This window comes from Zingiber officinale, chromosome 8A (assembly GCF_018446385.1).
Source record: "Zingiber officinale cultivar Zhangliang chromosome 8A, Zo_v1.1, whole genome shotgun sequence".
Classification (NCBI taxonomy): Eukaryota; Viridiplantae; Streptophyta; class Magnoliopsida; order Zingiberales; family Zingiberaceae; genus Zingiber; species Zingiber officinale.
Genome location: NC_056000.1, coordinates 98,817,809 through 98,837,553, shown reverse-complemented (window position 1 = coordinate 98,837,553; position 19,745 = coordinate 98,817,809). Strand labels below are relative to the sequence as shown.

At 38.6% G+C, this 19,745-nt stretch overlaps 1 protein-coding gene across 1 annotated transcript in view; it reads right to left on the bottom strand.

The window, feature by feature from the left end:
- LOC122009871 (sodium/hydrogen exchanger 2-like) overlaps positions 1–17,007 on the bottom strand; it is a 94,588-nt gene extending 77,581 nt beyond the window's left edge. Inside the window, exons 1-2 of the mRNA XM_042566178.1 lie at positions 16,681–17,007; positions 16,457–16,575 (exon numbers count right to left, since the gene is read on the bottom strand). Of these exons, the coding sequence (XP_042422112.1) occupies positions 16,457–16,575; positions 16,681–16,860 (299 nt within the window). The 5' untranslated portion in view covers positions 16,861–17,007. The remainder of the gene's footprint in view (positions 1–16,456; positions 16,576–16,680) is intronic.
- Positions 17,008–19,745: the final 2,738 nt, after the last annotated feature.

Sequence of the window (19,745 nt, the reverse complement as noted above, 5' to 3'; positions counted from 1 at the left end):
GGATTTCATCTCGGATCTCATGGCCTCAAACCATTTCTCATAATCTGGTCTCATCACAGCTTCCTGATAGGAGGTAGGCTCATTCTCAACGAGCATAACGTCGTCATGGTCAGACAAGAGAAATGAGTATCTCTCAGGCTGACGACGTATCCTGTCAGACCTGCGAAGAGGTAGGTCTACTTGAACTGGTTGTTGTTCCTCAACTCCTTGTGCAACAATCTCATCATCCACAACATTTTGCGGTTCCAGTTCAACTTCCATCAAGGCTTCAGTGCTATGGTCCATATCTTGAACTTCTTCAAGATCAAACGCACTCCCACTAGTTTTTCTAGAAATAAAGTCCTTTTCTAGAAATACCAGTCTTCGCCACAAACACTTTGTGGTGACTCGGAATGTAGAAGTAATATCCCTTCGTTTCCTTGGGATATCCTATAAAATAGCATTTATCGGATTTGGGTCCCAGTTTGTCCAAGACTTGACGTCGAACGTAAGCCTCACAACCCCAAATCCTCATAAAAGATATCTAGGCATTTCTCCCAGTCCATATCCTATATGGTGTCTTTATCACACCTTTGGATGGAACACGGTTAAGTGTGAAGGCTGCCGTGTCTAGAGCATATCCCCAAAAAGATATAGGAAGATCTGTGTGACTCATCATTGATCGTACCATATCTAATAGGGTACGATTTCTCCTTTCGGATACACCATTCCACTTGGTGTTCCAGGAGAAGTGAGTTAGGATAAAATCCTACACTCAGCTAGATAGTCATGAAACTCATGGCTAAGGTATTCACCACCTCGATCTAATCGAAGTATCTTAATACTCTTGCCTAGCTGGTTTTGTACTTCATTCTTGAATTCTTTGAACTTTTCAAAGGATTGCGACTTATGTGTCATCAGATACACATAACCATATCTACTGAAGTCATCAGTAAATGTAATGAAGTACCTATAACCACCTCTGGCAGTGACATTGAAAGGGCCACAAATATCACTATGTATAAGTCCTAACAAGTCAATTGCTCTTTCGCTGTGTCCACTAAAGGGAGTCTTGGTCATCTTGTCCAGTAGGCATGACTCGCATGTCTCATATGATTCAAAATCAAATGAGTCCAGCAACCAATCTTTATGGAGCTGGGATAAGCGATTCTCATTTATATGATGTAAGCGACAATGCCAGAGATAGGTTCGGTTCATTTCATTTGACTTGAACCTTTTGGTACTTATGTTATAGATGAGGTTCTCTAAGTCTAAAATGTAGAGTTCGTTCATCAGAGGTGCACTACAAAAGAACATATTGTTTAAATAAACGGAACAACATTTGTTCTTTATTATAAATGAAAAGCCTTTCTTGTCTAAACAAGAAACTGAAATGATGTTCTTTGTGAGAGCAGACACATAACAACATTCATCTAATTTTAATACAAGCCCAGAGGGCAGAGATAGAAAGTAAGTTCCTACAGCAACAGTAGCAACCCCTGCTCCATTGCCTACATGTAGGTCCACCTCGCTCTTCGTCAATGCCCTGCTATTTCTCAGCGCCTGTACACTAGTACAAATGTGAGAAGCACATCCGGTATCTAATACCCACGATGAAGAAATAGAGAGATTGACTTCTATAACATATATACCTAAAGTAGAAATCTCATTTCTTTTCTTATTAAGATCTTCCAGGTATCCTTTGAAGTTCCTCTTCCAGTGCCCGGTCTGACCGCAGTGGAAGCAGGTAGCATCCTTGGCAACCCTCCTTTAGGTTTCATTACCTTGCCTTTGCCCTTGGCTTGGGACTTTCCCTTACTTTTAGGCTTGCCCTTGCCTTTATGCTTTTGCACCATCAAAATGAAGTTGGGCTTTACCTTCTTAAGGTTGAGCTCAGCAGTTCGCAACATGCTTAGCAGCTCAGGTAGTGGCTTATCAATTTCGTTCATGTTGTAATTTATGACAAATTGACTGTAACTTTCTGGCAAGGATTGCAAGATCAAGTCAGTGGTCAGTTCTTAGCCAAGTGGGAATCCCAACCTCTATAGATTCTCTATATACCCAATCATCTTGAGTACATATGGACCTACGGGAATCCTATCTTGCATCTTGCACTGAAACAGTGCCTTAGAGATCTCGAATCTCTCGTGCCTTGCTTGTCTTTGATATAGTTGACGAAGATGTTCAACCATATCATAAGCAGTTATCAACTCGTGTTGCTTCTGAAGCTCAGAGTTCATGGTTGCGAGCATGAGGCATGACATATCTAATGCATCATCTTGATGCTTCTTATAAGCATCTCGGTCGGCTCGCGTGGCAGTGGCAGGAGGTGCCTCCGGAATGGGCTGCTCCAGGACGAACAGTTTTCTTTCTTGTGTGAGAACGATTCTCAGATTCCTATACCAGTCTAGGAAATTAGCTCCATTGAGCTTTTCCTTGTCAAGGACAGAACGCAGGGAGAAAATGTTCGTGTTCGTCGACATGACAATCTACAACATAAATAAAGCAGAAAGTAAATATCATATTCCACTTATCATTTAATTAAGCCTTTAACTAAATGATGCTCCCACTGAATTATAAGGCTTTTGTAGAATCAAGTCATGGATGTGGTCAAACCACACTACTAGATTCATACCAATTAGCTATAATTCTCGTGGTACAAGATCCACATCATACTACGCCTTGAGTTAGCTTTGGCTAAATCGCCCAAGACTTAGTATGATCGGTAAATAACTAATTATCAATTACATCTTTATGCAACTCTTGTTTATAGGATCAAGATAAATGTGATCTTTATCTTATCTTCCCAACCGTTGGAAAATGCCTATAGTTTTACCCGATCCAATTGAGTTAACTAGTTATACTCAATCTAATTGAGTTTGTTCTCACCCAAGCTTTGATAGGCGGGACCAAGATTGTCCCTCCGCACCCTACCAAGATAATATGCGTTGCTCTGCTTTGGCAGATTCAACAACAACAAATGATCGAGGTAGTGATGGATATCATAACTTGGTAGGCATTTCGAGTTGACTTGATTAAGATCTAATCTAATCATGAATGTGTATCATATACGCATTAAAGCACTAATTACCCTATATTAGCATGCATCACATACACACAAGCAATGAAATATACTGATTAATTAATTTGTGATGAGGTAATGACCCTACTACGATCTTCTCAAGCCAATAAAAAGATCGGACGGTCAACCTAGGGTTAATGGCTTCTTCAAGCGCCTCCTTTTGACCGCCATGTGTTGCCCTCTTCGTAACTCCTTCTTGAGTGGACCTTCCATTGCTTCATTTTGTACATTACAAATATGAAACTCGAGTTACATTCGAATCTAAAATATATTTACAACAGGAACATAATAAGGGAGGCACGACGCGCATGTCGCATATCATATACAACACGCACAATACTAAAATGGCGCGCAGGCCATATTATGAATTACAACACAATTTTAACAAATCACATTGGGATTTTTGAGTCATGACCATCACAATATCATACATAATTCTAAATTATGTATTTTACATAAATTTCTATAATTTTACTACTGTTTTATCAATTTTATGAGTCACAACCCCACGGCGGTCCTGTTTAGCGATTTTCGGGCGCGATCGCGAGACAATGCCCCTTGCGGGGTTAGGGGCAGCGCCCCTTCTCGCGAAATGAATATTGCGAGTGTCCTAAACTGATCTAATAGCGCCTTAAGTCACTGCCCCAAAAAAAAAAAATTGTGTTTGGGCGAGACCTTGCCGTTTCGGAAGGTTTTTCTTGGTATTTGAAGCTTACAAGTGTCCAAGCACTTGTTGCTTCGCCTCTACAAGAAAAATACTCACAAAATCCATAAAAGTAGAAAAATTACATAAACTTACATATCTGAAACCTTTTCGTAATAACAAATACAAACATGTACAAGCTTCGCACGTAGCTCTGATACCACTGTTAGAACTTTCGAGCCGCAAAAACCGTTTTTTGCATTGCGAAAATCTCGAAGTTAGCCATGGATCCGTGCGAAGATAGATAAATAAAATATTTATGTATATGTTTGTCTACACTAGATCTACCTTAGATCTAAATGAAAATGAAGTATTACCCTTGTAGCGATACCCTTCGCTTATCCCGCTCATCCAAATGGTTGTCGGATCTCGTAGAGTGTCAAGTGTACACTCCTCTACACGTATCCACACGGACAAAAGGTGGAGAGAACCACTTAGAGTGTGCTAGCACTCTTGAGAGGTCTCGGCAATGGAGGAGAAGGAGAGAAAAGAAGAGAGGAAGAAGAAGAGACCTTGAATAAGCACACACTTGCTTTTTTTTTTTTCTCTCTTTTGGCCGGCCACTTATTAGAGTGTTTTATACCTCCATGTAATACCAAGAGTCATGGCTCTTGGTCTTTCTCATGAGGTGGCACACAATGATATAGCCTTGATGATGTGGAACATCATCATTGACCGGCCCATGTCAAGTCACAATGAAGTGGCATTTGGTCAAGTCAAACTTGACCCTTCATCTTCCCTCTCAAGTCAAGTCAAACTTGACCTCTTATCTCCCATGGTTGATCAAATCTACCTTTTGACTCAAATCAATTTAATTTAATGAATCTCTATTTATTGGATTAAATTGACTCAATGAATCATAGTCTAAATTAGACTCATTCGACACATGAATCAAATTGAGTCCAACTCAATTAGTTTAATTTGGTTTACTCTTAATCCAATTTGGTTAATCACATGAACCTAATCCTCTTGGTCCATCATATGAACCTAATCTCCATCTAACAGCCCTTTGTGTGTGACCCTATAGGTTCTTGTAACATTGGCAATACTCCTAAACCCATTTAGAAATATAAGCAATGTGCGGTATCTAGCAACACATCATTACTACCTAAGTTACAAGAATGTTGAGATCCAACATCACCATTGTAACTATTAATTGTGACTCTCACAATATGTGACAACGTCCTTCTATCCTTGACATCTAAATTGATCAATTGAGCCATAGACCGTGTCATCCTCTAATCAATCTATGTCTTAAACTCCAAGTAGACTCACTCTAATCAAATGAGCTCAATATCTCATATTGACTTATTTGGGCATGGTCATGCACTTAGTTGTCTCACTCTATCAAAAATCATAATATCACTCCCGTCATATAAGAGGGATAGATCCCATCTACATCACTCACATCCCTCCGCATAATTTGTTACATACACAGTAGTCGCCTTTATAATCCATCCATTTACGGGTGACGTTTGACGAAGCCAAAGTATGTAACTCCTTATGTAGGGAACCATGGTGACTTCAGGTCCAAGGACTGATAGTCATACTAATAGTCACATGAGAAAGTATATGACACTCATATAACGATCAATGATACTTTCTCATGGTTGGTCATTCAGTATACATTCTCTAATGCATACCCATGTGTCAACTTGATATCTAATATCCTTGACTTGTGAGATCAAGTCATCGAGTTGACCACATGCTAGTCTCATCGCATTAACATTGTCCCTGAATGTTAATACTTGACTAGGAATGATTAAGAGTAGTGTTCTCTATATCATCTCATTATCAATTCAACCAATCGATTGATATAGATAAGAACCTTCAACTCAAGGACGCTATTATACTCAGTTATTTGTCACCAATATAAGTAAGTATAATAACCATAAAGAAATATCTCTATAAATATATATATATATAGGAATATGATACATCGAGTGCATACAACAATCATCACATGATAGGCTCTAGGGCTCTCACTAACAATCTCCCACTAGCACTAGTGTCAATCAGTGTAGGCTCTAACACCCAATGACCTAGTGCCATAATGCTTTCTCTGTGCCAAAACCTTGGTCAAGGGATCAGTGACGTTAGCCTCTGTGGGTACTCTGTAAATTTTCACATCTCCTCTATCGATGATCTCTCGAATAAGATGGAAGTGCCGTAGTATGTGTTTGGTCCGCTGGTGTGAGCGAGGTTCCTTAACCTGCGCAATTACTCCATTATTGTCACAATAGAACTCTATAGGATCGGCTATGATAGGAATCACCCCAAGCTCAATAATGAACTTGCGGATCCAAACTGCCTCATTTGCTGCTTCTGATGTAGCAATATACTCGGCCTCTGTTGTAGAATCAGCAATTGTGTCCTGCTTCGAACTCTTCCAGCTCACAGCACCACCATTCAAGCAAAACACGAACCCCGACTGCGATCTATAATCATCCTGATCAGTTTGGAAGCTGGCATCACTGTAACCCTCTACAGCTAACTCGCCATCGCCTCCAAATATCAAGAAATATTTTTTAGTCCTTCTCAAGTACTTAAGAATATTCTTGACCGCTATCCAGTGACGTTCACCTGATCTGACTGGTATCTACTCTCAAAGCATACAAAACATCAGGACGAGTACATAGCATGGCATACATGATAGATCCTATGGCTGAAGCATAAGGGATCTTATCTATGCGGTCTCTCTCCTCTCTAGAAGAGGGACTTTGAGTTTTCGAAAGACTCACACCATGTGACATTGGCAGAAATCCTTTCTTAGAATACTGCATGACAAACCGTAGTAATACCGTGTCAATATATGTACTTTGACTTAGGCCAAGCAATCTCTTAGATCTATCTCTATAGATCTTTATGCTTAGAATACAAACGACTTCTCCTAAGTCCTTCATTGAGAAACAATTCCCAGCCAAGTCTTTACAGACTGCAGCAAAGGGATGTTATTTCCAATGAGTAGTATGTCATCCACATATAATACAAGAAAGACAACTGTGTTCCCAACAACCTTCTTGTAGACACATGGTTCATCTTCATTCTTGATGAAACCAAACTATTTGATCGCATCATTAAATCGAAGATTCCAGCTCCGAGAAGCTTGCTTTAGTCCATAAATGGACTTATGCAGCTTGCATACTCTGCTAGTATGCAGTGGATCTACAAAACCCTCAGGTTGTGTCATGTACACATCCTCGAGCAAGTTTCTATTCAGAAACGCGGTTTTGACATTCATCTGCCAGCTCTCATAATCGTGGTATGCTGCAATAACAAACATGATCCGAATAGAATTAACATCACTACTGGAGAAAAAGTTTCATCATAGTCAATACCATGAATTTGCTTGAAACCTTTAGCTACCAAACGACCCTTATAGGTATGCATAAGTCCATCCATGTCAGTCTTTCTCTTAAAGACCCAATGGGTTTGACGCCTTCAGGTGGATCAACCAAAGTCCATACTCGGTTGGTGTACATGGATTCCATCTCGGATCTCATGGCCTCTAACCATTTCTCATAATCTGGTCTCATCACAGCTTCCTGATAGGAGGTAGGCTCAATCTCAACGAGCATAATGTCGTCATGGTCAGACAAGAGAAATGAGCATCTCTCAGGCTGACGACGTATCCTGTCAGACCTGCGAAGAGGTAGGTCTACTTGAACTGGTTGTTGTTCCTCAACTCCTTGTGCAACAATCTCATCATCCATAACATTTTGCGGTTCCAGTTCAACTTCCATCAAGGCTTCAGTGCTATGGTCCATATCTTGAACTTCTTCAAGATCGAACGTACTCCCACTAGTTTTTCTAGAAACAAAGTCCTTTTCTAGAAATACCAGTCTTCGCCACAAACACTTTGTGGTGACTCGGAATGTAGAAGTAATATCCCTTCGTTTCCTTGGGATATCCTATAAAATAGCATTTATCGGATTTGGGTCCCAGTTTGTCCAAGACTTGACATCGAATGTAAGTCTCACAACCCCAAATCCTCATAAAAGATATCTGGGCATCTCTCTCAGTCCATATCCTATATGGTGTCTTTATCACACCTTTGGATGGAACATGGTTAAGTGTGAAGGCTGCCGTGTCTAGAGCATATCCCCAAAAAGATATAGGAAGATCTGTGTGACTCATCATAGATCGTACCATATCTAATAGGGTACGATTTCTCCTTTCGGATACACCATTCCACTTGGTGTTCCAGGAGAAGTGAGTTAGGATAAAATCCTACACTCAGCTAGATAGTCATGAAACTCATGGCTAAGGTATTCACCACCTCGATCTAATCGAAGTATCTTAATACTCTTGCCTAGCTGGTTTTGTACTTCATTCTTGAATTCTTTGAACTTTTCAAAGGATTGCGACTTATGTGTCATCAGATACACATAACCATATCTACTGAAGTCATCAGTAAATGTAATGAAGTACCTATAACCACCTCTGGCAGTGACATTGAAAGGGCCACAAATATCACTATGTATAAGTCCTAACAAGTCAATTGCTCTTTCGCTGTGTCCACTAAAGGGAGTCTTGGTCATCTTGTCCAGTAGGCATGACTCGCATGTCTCATATGATTCAAAATCAAATGAGTCCAGCAACCAATCTTTATGGAGCTGGGATAAGCGATTCTCATTTATATGATGTAAGCGACAATGCCAGAGATATGTTCGGTTCATTTCATTTGACTTGAACCTTTTGGTACTTATGTTATAGATGAGGTTCTCTAAGTCTAAAATGTAGAGTCCGTTCATCAGAGGTACACTACAATAGAACATATCGTTTAAATAAACGGAACAACATTTGTTCTTTATTATAAATGAAAAGTCTTTCTTGTCTAAACAAGAAACTGAAATAATGTTCTTTGTTAGAGCAGGCACATAACAACATTCATCCAATTCTAATACAAGCCCAGAGAGCAGAGATAGAAAGTAAGTTCCTACAGCAACAGTAGCAACCCGTGCTCCATTGCCTACTCGTAGGTCCACCTCGCCCTTCGTCAATGCCCTACTATTTCTCAGCGCCTGTACACTAGTACAAATGTGAGAAGCACATCCGGTATCTAATACCCACGATGAAGAAATAGAGAGATTGACTTCTATAACATATATACCTAAAGTAGAAATCTCATTTATTTTCTTATTAAGATCTTCCAGGTATCCTTTATAGTTCCTCTTCTAGTGCCCGGTCTGACCGCAGTGGAAGCAGGTAGCATCCTTGGCAACCCCTCCTTGGCTTGGGATTTTCCCATACTTTTAGGCTTGCCCTTGCTTTTATGCTTTTGCACCATCAAAATGGAGTTGGGCTTTACCTTCTTAAGGTTGAGCTCAGCAGTTCGCAACATGCTTAGCAGCTCAGGTAGTGGCTTATCAATTTCGTTCATGTTGTAATTTATGACAAATTGACTATAACTTTCTGGCAAGGATTGCAAGATCAAGTCAGTGGCCAGTTCTTAGCCAAGTGGGAATCCCAACCTCTATAGATTCTCTATATACCCAATCATCTTGTGTACATATGAACCTACGGGAGTCCCATCTTGCATCTTGCACTGAAACAGTGCCTTAGAGATCTCGAATCTCTCGTGCCTTGCTTGTCCTTGATATAGTTGACGAAGATGTTCAACCATATCATAAGCAGTTATCAACTCGTGTTGCTTCTGAAGCTCAGAGTTCATGGTTGCGAGCATGAGGCATGACATATCTAATGCATCATCTTGATGCTTCTTATAATCATCTCGGTCGGCTCGTGTGGCAGTGGCAGGAGGTGCCTCCGGAATGGTCTGCTCCAGGACGAACAATTTTCTTTCTTGTGTGAGAACGATTCTCAGATTCCTATACCAGTCCAGGAAATTAGCTCCATTGAGTTTGTCCTTGTCAAGGACAGAACACAGGGAGAAAATGTTCGTGTTCGTCGACATGACAATCTACAACATAAATAAAGCAGAAAGTAAATATCATATTCCACTTATCATTTAATTAGGCCTTTAACTAAATGATGCTCCCACTGAATTATAGGGTTTTTGTAGAATCAAGTCATGGATGTGGTCAAACCACACTACTAGATTCATACCAATTAGCTATAATTCTCGCGGGACAAGATCCACATCATACTACGCCTTGAGTTAGCTTTGGCTAAATCGCCCAAGACTTAGTATGATCGGTAAATTAATTATAAATTACATCTTTATGCAACTCTTGTTTATAGGATCAAGATAAATGTGATCTTTATCCTATCTTCCCAACCGTTGGAAAATGCCTATAGTTTTACCCGATCCAATTGAGTTAACTAGTTATACTTAATCTAATTGAGTTTGTTCTCACCCAAGCTTTGATAGGCGGGACCAAGATTGTCCATCCGCACCCTACCAAGATAATATGCGTTGCTCTGCTTTGGCAGATTCAACAACAACAAATGATCGAGGTAGTGATGGGTATCAAAACTTGGTAGGCATTTCGAGTTGACTTGATTAAGATCTAATCTAATCATGAATGTGTATCATATACGCATTAAAGCACTAATTACCCTATATTAGCATGCATCACATACACACAAGCAATGATATATACTGATTAATTAATTTGTGATGAGGTAATGGCCCTACTACGATCTTCTCAAGCCAATAAAAAGATCGGACGGTCAACCTAGGGTTAATGGCTTCTTCAAGCGCCTCCTTTTGACCGCCATGTGTTGCCCTCTTCGTAACTCCTTCTTGAGTGGACCTTCCACTGCTTCATTTTGTACATTACAAATATGAAACTCGAGTTACATTCGAATCTAAAATATATTTACAACAGGAACATAATAAGGGAGACACGACGCGCATGTCGCATATCATATACAACACGCACAATACTAAAATGGCGCGCAGGCCATATTATGAATTACAACACAATTTTAACAAATCACATTGGGATTTTTGAGTCATGACCATCACAATATCATACATAATTCTAAATTATGTATTTTACATAAATTTCTATAATTTTACTACTGTTTTATCAATTTTAAGAGTCACAACCCCACGGCGGTCCTGTTTAGCGATTTTCGGGCGCGATCGCGAGACAATGCCCCTTGCGGGGTTAGGGGCAGCACCCCTTCTCGCGAAATGAATATTGCGAGTGTTCTAAACTGATCTTATAGCGCCTTAAGTCACTGCCCCAAAAAAAAATAATTGTGTTTGGGCGAGACCTTGCCGTTTCGGAAGGTTTTTCTTGGTATTTGAAGCCTACAAGTGTCCAAGCACTTGTTGCTTCGCCTCTACAATAAAAATACTCACAAAATCCATAAAAGTAGAAAAATTACATAAACTTACATATCTGAAACCTTTTCGTAATAACAAATACAAACATGTACAAGCTTCGCACGTGGCTCTGATACCACTGTTAGAACTTTCGAGCCGCAAAAACCGTTTTTTGCATTGCGAAAATCTCGAAGTTAGCCATGGATCCGTGCGAAGATAGATAAATAAAATATTCATGTATATGTTTGTCTACACTAGATCTACCTTAGATCTACATGAAAAGGAAGTATTACCCTTGTAGCGATGCCCTTCGCTTATCCCGCTCGTCCAAATGGTTGCCGGATCTCGTAGAGTGCCAAGTGTATACTCCTCTACATGTATCCACACGGACAAAAGGTGGAGAGAACCACTTAGAGTGTGCTAGCACTCTTGAGAGGTCTCGGCAATGGAGGAGAAGGAGAGAAAAGAAGAGAGGAAGAAGACACCTTGAATAAGTACACACTTGCTTCTTTTTTTTCTGTCTTTTGGCCGGCCACTTATTAGAGTGTTTCATATCTCCATGTAATACCAATAGTCATGACTCTTGGTCTTCCTCATGAGGTGGCACACAATGATGTAGCCTTGATGATGTGGAACATCATCATTGGCCAACCCATGCCAAGTCACAATGAAGTGGCATTTGGTCAAGTCAAACTTGACCCTTCATCTTCCCTCTCAAGTCAAGTCAAACTTGACCTCTTATCTCTCATGGTTGATCAAATCTATCCTTTGACTCAAATCAATTTAATTTAATGAATCTCTATTCATTGGTTTAAATTGACTCAATGAATCATAGTCTAAATTAGACTCATTCGACACATGAATTAAATTGAGTCCAACTCAATTAGTCTAATTTGGATTACTCTTAATTCAATTTGATTCATCACATTAACCTAATCCTCTTGGTCCATCATATGAACCTAATGTCCATCTAACAACCCTTTGTGTGTGACCCTATAGGTTCTTGTAACGTTGGCAATGCTCCTAAACCCATTTATAAACATAAGCAATGAGCGGTATCTAGCAACACATCATTACTACCTAAGTTACAAGAATGTTGAGATCCAACATCACCATTGTGACTATTAATTGTGACTCTCACAATATGTGACAACGTCCTTTTATCCTTGACATCTAAATTGATCAATTGAGGCATAGACCGTGTCATCCTCTAATCAATCTATGTCTTAAACTTTAAGTAGACTCACTCTAATCAAATGAGCTCAATATCTCATATTGACTTATTTGGGCATGGCCATGCACTTAGTGGTCTCACTCTATCAAGAATCATAATATCACCCCCGTCATATAGGAGGGATAGATCCCATCTACATCACTCACATCCCTCCGCATAATTTGTTACATACCCAGTAGTCGCCTTTATAGTCCACCCATTTACGGGTGACGTTTGACGAAGCCAAAGTATGTAACTCCTTATGTAGGGAACCATGATGACTTCAGGTCCAAGGACTGATAGTCATACTAATAGTCACATGAGAAAGTATATGACACTCATATAACGATCAATGATACTTTCTCATGGCGGGTCATTCAGTATACATTCTCCAATGCATACCCATATGTCAACTTGATATCTAATATCCATGACTTGTGAGATCAAGTGATCGAGTTAACCTATATGCTAGTCTCATTGCATTAACATTGTCCCTGAATGTTAATACTTGACTAGGAATGATTAAGAGTAGTGTTCTCTATATCATCTCATTATCAATTCAACCAATTGATTGATATAGATAAGAACCTTCTACTCAAGGACACTATTATACTCAGTTATTTGACACCAATACAAGTAAGTATAATAACCATAAAGAAATGCCTCTATAAATAAATATATATATATATAGGAATATGATACATCGAGTCCATACAACAATCATCACATGATCGGCTCTAAGGCTCTCACTAACACAACCACACTATAATTTCTCCTTTAATAGATGGAGAAACATCTTACAATTCTTCTTCTTTTAATAATAAAGATAATGAGCACATAAGAAGACAATTGAGCAAATATGAAGCTTATAGGTTGCAACCTTAAGCCTAACCACAAAATAAGTTAGAAACTAAAGAGAAGAGAGCTTGAGGATGATGAGTATCAATTGTCAGTATTTACGAGATTAATCTGCACAAAAACAGTTGACTCCTACTTTAATCAATCGACTGAGCCAGCATTGCATTAGTCTTTTGTATACCTCAGTCAACTAGTCAACTGAACCATTGTATCATGATCTAACGGCCACAATGTTCCTCGACCAAATTAATAATCACCAAGGATCTAATCTACTGGTTAGCTAACTGAATTCGCCCTGATCAACTGCCAATTTAAGTCCATCCTAAATAGAAATATTCTATTTGCAAGCAGGTCCCCTCGAGACGGTCTAGTGGCTAGCGCATGAGCTGTTGCCACCTGAGGTCTGGGTTTCGAATCTCGGCAAAGCCGAGGTAAATGTCTCCCTTATGTGATAGTCACTATTCAAAGTCTAGTAGCCACCCGTGATTTACCTCCTCCGTGTTGGCCCTAGGACGGGTTGACGGGGATGCTGGGGGCGAGCGTATTTGCCTTTTACCACCATTCTATTTGCAAGCAAATCAACTTGAGTTGACTCACATACTAAACGACTAAAATCACCCTTCAATCGACTAGATCATCAACTATAATCAATTCTAAGGTTGAGTGTTTGCCTAAGTCAAATTTTGCTTGAAACCCAAATTCAGAATTATAGGTCCACTTGACTCTCACATCTCACCATCACATCCCACTAGAAGTTACCTACCAGAAGGCCTCGTCTTTGGGACTTCTTTGTTTGCAAGAAGCCTTGCTTTTGAGTTTTCCATGCTGAGAGACCTTGCGATCTTCTTAGTGTGTCACGTATCTAGTCAACTTTAACTTACCAAGATTTTCATCCAAGAGCATCGATTATTCTTAACTTGCTTCGACTTTCATGTGTTGATTATTTGATCCTCAAACTTCAAGTGACCGATCAATTTTAACCCACCTGGATTTCATTCATTGCACCTACCGTATCTTTGTCAAGTCACCTACACTTGCACATATGATAAACTTCATTAGTTACACAATATAGGTCTAGCTTAATGCTTTACCTAAACAACAAAACTAGGCCAAACTTGACCACTTTGAGTGTAATTGCACCAATAAGCTCCCCAATTGTCGTAATCTCTCCAATTATTAATCAATTGTTGGAACTTGACTGCTTGGGTGTGATTGCACCAATAATTTTCCCAATTGTCTTAATTTCACTAAGTATCAACCAATTGGCCGAACTTAACCACTTGGTGCTACAATTTCACCAATAATTTAACTCTTTTTAAGATTTGGCGACATGTTTAAGTTAGAATATACAAAATTCAATTTTCAAGTCATGAAAATTATAATTTTTCATTTACTCCCTTCTTGGGTCATTTCTAACTTTTTCCCATTTCTTAATTCACTTAGAGTGAAATGAAAGGTTTCTATCTTAAAGTCTCCAATTTCTCCCCTATTGGCATACACAAAAAAAAAAAGGCATCCCGGTGCACGAAGCTCCCGCTATGCGAGGTCCCGGGAAAGGATCCATTGTACGCAACCTTACCTGCTTTTTGCATCCAGGATTCGAATATGTGACTTTTTGGTCACAAAGCAACAACTTTAGCATTGCGCCAAGCTCCCCTTCGACATACATAAAAAATTTCAATAAAAATACCATTTTTAAAAATTTTTGTAAGACCAACAAGAAAAATAATGCTTGTAATTAATCAACATTGAAAGACACTTGTAAAATGACTTAAGCTAACTTCGCATCAATCTTCTACAAAACAATGGATACCTCAATTGACTCATCCATTGTATCAATATATCACATAATCCATTTGATGACCACAACCTTCCTCTGTCAAATCAACATTTCCATCTAGTCTTCTTGCAAGGGATCATTGCCCAACTGACTGAACTCATCCTAGTCAACTACCTAATCATCTCCACCTTGAACAAAACCATTTTGTTGACAAGCAGATCATCCTAAGTCAACTCCCTAGTTGACTTGCATACCAGTCATCTGAAATCAACCTTTAGTCGATTGTAACCAATTCTAATATTTAGTCTTTACATAAGTCAAATTTTTCCTAAAATGCCAAATTATAGGTTCACTCGACTCTCACAATTCACTTGGAATTGCATGCCAAGAGGTCTTGCCTTTAAGACTTCTTTGTTTGCTAAGAAGACTCACTTCCAAGTCTTCCTTGCTAACAATCCTCACCTCCAAATATTCCTTGTGTGTGAGGTACCCAATCAATCTTTATCTATCGAGACTTCCATTCACTAAGCATCTAGTCACTCTTGAATTACTTGGACTTCCATCTACTAAATATTTAGTTCTCAACCTAGTTGGACTTCTTCGCTTGCCCCCACTTGGACTTTCATCTATTGCATTTGCAATAATTCTATCAAGTAAGTTGCACCTGAAGACTTGACAAACTTCATGTGTAACACAATATAGGTCAAAATTAAACCTTTGGCAAAGGTTTTAGTTCACCTCATTCCATCAAATGAAGGCTAGTACTAAATAAAAGTTTATGCTTGTCAAAACACTTGATTGATCGCATAGAATAAATGTTATGTGATACTTTATTTACTATTATATTCTTTTTAATTTAGAGTATTATGGGGGATTGTTAGTGCTTCTTATTTATAAAGGACTCAAAATTACAAATATATTCCATTATTAATTAATTTTTTTTATTTGAGGCACTTGCTCTTTGAAGAAGAGAAGTCGCTTAGAAGGTTCATGCACCCAGAGAAAGCTCTAGTCAAAAGAAGTTTGAGCCTTCTCTAGTGTCCTTCCCCTACTATTCTTATTCTTTAATATTTTCAAGACTCTATTCTTTATATTATTCAAAGATTAAAGGGGTCCACACGACATACCTCAATGCACTGTCATGACAACAACAAAGACAACATTGGTTGTATCCTTGAGGCAGGTATAATTCAAGATTGAATTGCAGGTGTTTTATTAGAATTGTTTTTTATGATTTATTATTTGGTATCTCTTGCTCAGAATTGGCAAGTGCAATGCCATCTTCAACAATCTATTGGAATTGACATCATATTATTCAGTTCCAACATTAGTATGATCGGTAAGTACAAAATTGTTGCCCGAGTGTCAGGTCGTCCCAATTTGCAAGTCTTATGATGGAAACCCCATAACACAATGAAACTACGAAGCAACAACGCTCAAACGAGTCACATTATGCGTCGGGTAAACTATTTTGTTCCCCCTTCATCTTTTTCAAAGACAAAGAAAAAGAAGAAAACTCAAACGAGAGAAACAAACATACGAATCATTTCTCCAAGTGTAGAACAAACATGTGGAACTGGCACAGCGAAGAGAAAAAGTACCCTGCGTTGAAAATTATAGGCGGAAGCACGTAGATAAAGAAGAGATCTTCACTGAAGACCATAACATGCGAGTTCTTGCCTTGCGACAAGAGACGAATCACGGCGCCGGTGCACAACCCCTGCGTTCAAAGCATCCCCAATTCATCTCATTTCTTCGACTAAACAATAAAGTAAACCATTTTCGAGCATTACCCAAAAAAACCAGAAGGCAAACAGATACTCACAATAATTAACGACGTAATGGACTCATTCATCCACCGATTCTCCTCCAACAGATGGCCAATCACGATGCAGGCACAGATGAGCGCCACGAAAATGTTGATCGACACCACCGACGCGTAATCGGAGGCCCCGAGCTGGGGGATCCCCAGCTTCACAGCTACACTAGACAAATCCACGGCCATGGCGCCGCCCTGGCCGCAGTCTTCCTGCAAATATCTCACAACAAGACAAGCGTTGCGCAGCCGAGGCTCGTCTACCGAAAAAGTAGGACTCTCTTCAGGATGACACGCGAGCAGACCAGCAGACCATTTTATATGCTCGAGATTGCCTCCCTTGCTTGGCTTGCCTTCGTCTTTGGTGTTATCAGCATTGCGTCCGATCCGACGATCACGTGTACTCGTCTACTGTCTATGCGCAAGACTTCCCTGGCCATAATTTTTTTCGTCTAAAAAAAGCAAACAGGGAAAATATTTCTGCTCCTCTAAATCTAAAAAATGGCTCAATATGCTAAAGTAGTAAATTCTTATTACAAAAAGGCTTTGCCTAATATTTACGTTCATCTTTTGGTTGGAAATTAATTTCAGTAAACGTCCAGATAGGAGTTTTAATTGTTTAAAAAGAAATTGTAAGGAAAAAGACACCGTCACTCACGAGATTCCCCTTGGAGGCGCATTTATGAGCAAGTTAAGATTTAGATGTGGTTATCAAATTCCCTTTGAAGACATAAATTGACCGATCACGATTGGGGTGGTGTGGTGGGCAAGTTGGATTTAGATTTGGTAAAAAAATGTAAATTAAAAAAATAATACTACAGTGTGGTCAGTTTTTGAATCTTAATTTTCTGAAATTATTTCATTCATTTTATCACTGATCTAACACCCGTATGCAGTTAAGGGTAGATCTTCTAATACACTTTTTACATACCAAGAGAGGATCATTTACATCCATTGGTGGGGAATCATAGTCTCCATCTATTTTATAGGTGGGGGTCATGACTCTCCACTAATATATACAAACGGCTCCTTCTTTGTGTGCAGTTACATGGGAAAGGATGATTTTGTTAAAATAAATAAATATATAATTTTGATATATTCTTTATTCTATATTACATATCCATGTATAATTTTTTTTATTGAACTTAGAGTTTAGGTTGTAGTATATCATTTCTCTATATAGATGTTGATATACAGCATCACACTTTATGATGTACATCCTGTATGTACCATGTATATGTTTTTTTATAAAGTAATATTTAGATTAAAGAAAATTAAATAAAAAATTACACATAATGTTCATAGAATGTACAGCATAAGATGTGTCACATATTATCCTGCAAATGTAGACAGAGTTGACTTTGTTGTCAACTTAATTGTCAATCACTTGATGACAACAAGGATGATGAAGTGGTTTTGGGAGCCTGGATGAGAGCAAGTAAAAAAAGAAAATGAGTTAGAATGACAATCAGAGGTTCTCCAGTACAATCACTCTGGTACATAAGTTAAAGAACAAAGAAAATGAAAAAGAATGAATATTAGGTTTTGATGTATGTGTTGGTTAATCCTAGGAAAACGTACCGGTTCCACTGTACAAAAACTTTTGTACAAGTGTCGAACCTTTCCTTAAATAATCTATTGTGTTCTTTAGAAATTAAATAGGGAATCGCAGACGGAACTTAACATTATTGATTCCAAATTTAACTTATCTGTTCTTAATGGTTTAGATTTGAATCGCAAGCGGAACTTAACACTATTGATTCAAATCTACCTAAGTTATTAATTCCATAAATATTAATTTCCAAAATTCGCTTCCAGGACTGCATGGCGAGGCACATGACCTTCTTGGATATGGGAGCAACCACCACCGCCTAGGCAAAGTTTTTTAAGGAAAGCTAATATTTATTTCCTTAAATAACTTTAGGTTAACCAAAAAGAACAATCGAATCACAAATTCGAAAAAGAAGAAAACACAAAATCGAAAAATAAATTCGATAAACTAGATCTAATTGTCTCTTGTATTTAGAATTCATACAAAGAAAAATAACTAGTATGATGCGGAAGAAAAATACTAGTTATATCTTCTCTTTGTAAGCTAATGATCTCAAGATCTTCTGCCGTATTCCTCGCCTCACCTTGGACGTCGTGTGGGCGACGATCCTCCAAGATGAACACCACCCAAAAGCTTCCTCCTTCTTCTTCTAAAATCCGGCCACCACCACCACCAAGGAAAAGAGAGCAAAGGGAGAGGAAGAAGGGAGAGGGCCGACCACCAAGAGATCACCCAAGCAAAAGAATAAGAGTTGTGTCTTATGAAGCCCCCTCACCCCTTCTTTTATATTACTTGCCCAAGGCAAATAAGGAAAAACTTTTTACAAAAAATAAAATCATTCAAGAGTTTTTCCTTTTTCCTTTTTATATTTTCTTTTCTTTCCTCTTGATTGAATCAATCACCAAATTTAATTTTGTGATGATTTTAAATAATTTAATATGGCCGGCCACTTGCTTGGGCACCAAGCAAGGTGGTCGGCCACCTCATCAAGAGGAAAAAGGAATTTTATTTTTATAAAATTTTACAAGAAAAACTCTTATAAAATTTTACAAGCTCTCTTTCCTAAAGTAGGAGTTAAAAAAGGAAAGTTTCTAAAAATTAAAACCATGTTTTAAAATTTAAAAACTCTCTTATAAAATTTCCTTTTTTAACATGAGAATAGAAAATTTTAGTTTTAAAACTTATCTCCCTTTTTTTCTTAAACCATGAGGATGGTTAAAAAAGGAAAGTTTTAAAAACTTTTAAAACTCTCTATTAAAACATGTGGCCAAATTCAAATAAGGAAAGTTTTAAAAATTAAAATCTCTCTTTTAAAACTTATAGTTTTCTTCAAAGAGAAGATTTTAAAAATTCAAAACAACCCTCCTATTTGAATTAATATTGGTCGGCACCTACAATCTTGGTCACCAAGCTATAGGGCCGACCCCTATAAGAGGATGTGGCCGGCCATTGCTTGGTCACCAAGCAATGGTCTGACCCCCTTCTTGGACACCAAGAAGAGCCTTACATTTGGATGGACTTG